At 32.8% G+C, this 4,824-nt stretch overlaps 3 protein-coding genes across 3 annotated transcripts in view; 1 reads left to right on the forward strand and 2 right to left on the reverse strand.

The window, feature by feature from the left end:
• The window catches only part of LOC108576084 (CCR4-NOT transcription complex subunit 6-like), a 22,170-nt gene that overhangs the window by 8,809 nt on the left and 8,537 nt on the right, over nt 1–4,824 (reverse strand). The window lies entirely within an intron of this gene.
• Nucleotides 1,272–2,443, reverse strand: LOC108576082 (protein YIPF5-like). The gene is made up of 2 exons (XM_017939002.1): nt 2,116–2,443; nt 1,272–2,030 (listed from the first exon to the last, which is right to left on the reverse strand). Exons 1-2 carry the CDS (start codon nt 2,342–2,344, stop codon nt 1,471–1,473), a joined length of 789 nt encoding a protein of 262 aa, XP_017794491.1. The 5' UTR covers nt 2,345–2,443; the 3' UTR covers nt 1,272–1,470.
• LOC108576083 (protein YIPF5 homolog) lies at nt 3,753–4,681 on the forward strand. Its single transcript, XM_017939003.1, has 2 exons — nt 3,753–4,036; nt 4,122–4,681. The coding sequence occupies exons 1-2, from the start codon at nt 3,808–3,810 to the stop codon at nt 4,679–4,681; spliced, it is 789 nt and encodes a 262-aa protein (XP_017794492.1). The 5' UTR covers nt 3,753–3,807.

Consider the following 4,824-nt stretch of genomic DNA (forward strand, 5'->3'; position numbering starts at 1 on the left):
TCGTATCAATACATGTAAAAAGATATTATATAAATAATTGTTGCATTGCTAATATACATATATATGCAGAGTGATTCACCTAACTTGACGACCTGAAATTGTTCGTAAACTATTCGCTGTACGAATAGTGCATGAAGCAAAATTTGCATGGTTTCAAGGGGGAAATATGTTACAATAATTTTTTTTTACATTATTTTTATACTTAAAGTGTTGAAGTTCACCATGATTTTTTTAAACGGATTACTCTACATTTCTTTCCGTAAATGAAGAGAGCATTAAAAGCTGAGTAAATAAATATTAAATCTAATACTATGTCTAAAATGAATATTTATTAAGATATTCATGATAGAAGTTCTATTCTATTGAAATCAAATTTATGGGTAGAGAAATATACTTTTGCGTGTTTTTATATAAATTTGATTTCAATAGAATAGAACTTCAATTGTAAATATCTTAATAACTACTCAGTTTAGACATATTGCACCTTAATATTTATTTACTCGACTTTTGATGCTCTCTTAATTTTCGGAAAAAAATAAAAATAATATTCCATTTAAAAAAATCATGGTGACCTTCAAAACTTTATGTAGAAAAAAAAAATTATCTTAACATATGTCCCCCTTGAAATCATGTAACTTTTGCTCCATACACTATTTCGTACAGCGAATAGTTTTCAAGCAATTTCAGGTCGTCAAGTTACGTGAATATCCTAATTCTGTATATCCGTTTAAGTGCCACGGGTTATTGCAGAAATATGACCGAAAAATGCCAAGCAGCGCGATCGCGTTTCTTTCATTTGATGTTGAAATATTGCAAAACTTTCGTTTTGGACATTTTTACAAAATACGACTGTTTAGAAATCACGCGAAACAAAGGCAAAATTGATTATGTGCAGGATTTTTGTTTAATTTTTTATAAAAAAATAGACTGATTATAAGAAATGAAATAAAATTTACACTCGTGACCTGATGCGATGGCACTTTTTGATGTCAAATACGAGCAACGCGATCGCGCTGTTTGACACTCAAACCGATATATATATATCTATATTACATTGATATTTGTACAAGCTATACTGACAATTTAAATTAAATTTATATTGGTTCTATATATATTTGTGTCAATAATATGACCAAAAAATCTAAATCTAAATGGTACCTATATTATACTAGTAAATATGTTATTTTTCAAGTGATAATAGAAAGTAGCTTGTATAAACTAAAAACTTGGCATATGATAAATATTTTGAATCAGATATGTAGAATCGGGGCCTTCATGACCAACAAAAAAAAGAGCATATAACAAGGAAATTAAGAGGGCACCTAGGTTATGTGTATAGACTCCCGGTTTGCCGGCCGGAGGTCGCGGGTTTTATTCTTGCTTGGTCCCTCGTATTTTTTCTCGGCTCCTACAGATATTCAATGAAAATACCTGTTATACTAATAGTTTCGAGAGGTATATACATTTTTCTTAAAACATTACTATTAATGTAAAAACTCCATAAAGGAGAGCACAAGGATACGCAATAAGTAAACGTTGATTTTCTTCTCCTGACATAGTAGTAAAAAGTCTAGATGCTGAAATTGTTGACCAAGCTACTGCAAATATTACAAGGACTAAACCTATTGGGCCACGTAAAGTTGTAAAAATACTAAAACCAGCAAGAGCTACTATGGGTAGTAAACAGTAACCAAGTACAGATGCTACAGAAGATAATGTAATATTACTAGAATTACTCATTAATGACTGGAGAATGTACATTACAATACAGGATGTCATTGCTAAACCATAAACATAACCAAACTGTGATTTAGATCCAGCTAAGGAGAGAAATCCAGCTAGCATTAAACAGAATGCTACTGGACCTGCTAAATCAGAATCCTGAAGTAAATAATTTGCATCGTCTATCTGTCCCCTGCTATGAAATGGGTATAAAACGGCTAATATTTTTTGTAATATTCGATCAGGGTCTATGCCTAATTCTTCCAAGAGTGGTGGCTCCTCTTCTTCATCTACAAATCCAGCAGACCCTAAAATTTCGGATTGAAAATAATAAAAATTCTTTCACATATAACCTAAAACATTGATTTCTATATAGTTATTTCAATTATAAACCTTTTGTAAAGTTATCCTGATGGTACATATCACCACCAAATACATTTTGAGTAGGATCTAGATAATCTTTTTGCTTATAAGGCGAATAAACTCCGGATTGTTGGTCACTGTACGTTTGAAACTCGAATTGTTGATTATCCGTAGGTTGTCCAAAACTGGAGGGATCAAAATTATATTGATTCTGAATCGGTTGGCTCCAATAATCATCGTTTCCCGTGTTACCAGACATTTCTGCAGTATGTGGATATACAGATTAATTTCTTTATTTGAAATTTGAAGTTCAACGAATCGTTTCGACTATTGTTGACAAAAGATACGACCGTATTGACAACACTTTTAATTTTCAATGTTTGCCAAGTGATGGCGCAACGTGATGGCGCCAAAAAGAAAAACGAAGAGTCCGTTTCCATTAGGGAGGATTCGCCGGAAATCGTAGAAGCGCGCGGGAGTAATCCTGCAGCACGACCTTTTTCACTTTTATGTTTCAGATGTGACGAGCAGTGTGACAGTCATTCGAGTGGAAGTCACCGGTGATGAAAGTCATTTTATTAAGCAGGAACCTGGGGATAATTGTTCTATAGTTATATCACAGATGGGGTACAGGAGAGACCTTGCACTTAATATGATATATTTTTGTGTCCAACGTTTTGAAATACCGATCGTGTAAAAAATCAGAGTTTTTGATATGCCCTCACCGCTCGGGACTGCGCCTGGCCATATATTCGGAGAGGTAAATTTTTGAGTAGTGGTCGACATTATCTGACTCCGGCTCACTCTGTTGGGCGTGCATCAAGGGTAACAGTGAGAAGTAGGCAGTACGAGTAAGACAGAATAGTTGAGTGTAATAATACTATTGAGTTAAGTAATTTCTTACTCCTAATAATTATTTCTTTAGTTTAGTTCCTATTCAAGAATTGTCGGAAGAACGTAATTGTAAGAAAATTCAATCAATTAGCGACCAAGCTTGGGTATTGTTAAAATAAAATATTTAAAAAATTATTTTTTTTTCTCACTTTGTATTCCTAATTTTATTTTATTTATTTTTGGTTTAATTATTTTATTCTTGTTCTTCCTATTTTTATTGTTATTATTATTATTACACCTTCCACTTCCTCAATCACTTTTTGGCCATACATATATCCGGACACTACTGTATTACTCGTTTAGCTTAAAATTAATACAAAAGTTAATACAAATATAGTTATGTTTGCTATCGTTTTAATCGTACGAATCTCAATAATCCGACTAAAGTAATCTCGCAACAATATAATACAAAATATAAAAAATGATATTTTTCTTATTTCGGTAATTCAATACCTGTTGAGACAACGCCGAGGCCTGCCTCGAGCTTACAGTTCTAGAAACTGGCGGGAATGATTCGCGGTTAATCATACAATCCATACCTTAAAGATGGTAAAATCGACAGATGTAAAAAATCCTCTTTTATTAAATTTGCATATAAAGATACATATATGTATAAAGTTCAATTAATTGTAAACGAGATTTGTCGTTACTGGAGCGTCATAGGGAACTTTAGAATTCCCCAACAACGACCCTACATTATTATTTCGTGCTGCGCCATCATGTGACACATCTAAAAATTAAAACGGTGTTGTTGTCAATACGGTCGTATCCATTTGTTAATGATGGTCGAAATGATTTGTTGAATTTCAAACTTCAAATACTACAAAAATGTCTGGTTACACAGGAAACGATGATTATTGGAGGCAATCACCTCAGGGTCAATATAATTTTGATCCCCCTAGTTTTGGACAACCTACGGATAACCAACAATTCGAGTTTCAGACGTACAGTGATCAACAATCCGGAGGTTATTCACCTTATAAACAAAAAGGTTATCTAGATCCTACTCAAAATGTATTTGGTGGTGATATGTACCATCAGGATAACTTTACAAAAGGTTTATAATTGAAATAATCGTATAGAAATCAGTGTTTTAGGTTATATGTGAAAGAATTTTTGTTATTTTCAATCCGAAATTTTAGGGTCTGCTGGATTTGTAGATGAAGAAGAGGAGCCACCACTCTTGGAAGAATTAGGCATAGACCCTGATCGAATATTACAAAAAATATTAGCCGTTTTAAACCCATTTCATAGGAGGGGACAGATAGACGATGCACATTATTTACTTCAGGATTCTGATTTAGCAGGTCCAATAGCATTCTGTTTAATGCTAGCTGGGTTTCTCTCCTTAGCTGGATCTAAATCACAGTTTGGTTATGTTTATGGTTTAGCAATGACATCCTGTATTGTAATGTACATTCTCCAGTCATTAATGAGTAATTCTAGTAATATTACATTATCTTCTGTAGCATCTGTACTTGGTTACTGTTTACTACCCATAGTAGCTCTTGCTGGTTTTAGTATTTTTACAACTTTACGTGGCCCAATAGGTTTAGTCCTTGTAATATTTGCAGTAGCTTGGTCAACAATTTCAGCATCTAGACTTTTTACTACTATGTCAGGAGAAGAAAATCAACGTTTACTTATTGCGTATCCTTGTGCTCTCCTCTATGGTGTTTTTACATTAATAGTAATGTTTTAAGAAAACTGTATATACCTCTCAAAACTAGTAGTGTAACAGGTATTTTTATTAAATATCTGATTCAAAATAATTTATCTTATGGCAAGTTCTTAATTTATATAAGTTACTCTATATTATGACTTATAAAATAAATTATTTATTAG

Source organism: Habropoda laboriosa, unplaced genomic scaffold (genome assembly GCF_001263275.1).
Source record: "Habropoda laboriosa isolate 0110345459 unplaced genomic scaffold, ASM126327v1 scaffold334, whole genome shotgun sequence".
Classification (NCBI taxonomy): domain Eukaryota; kingdom Metazoa; phylum Arthropoda; class Insecta; order Hymenoptera; family Apidae; genus Habropoda; species Habropoda laboriosa.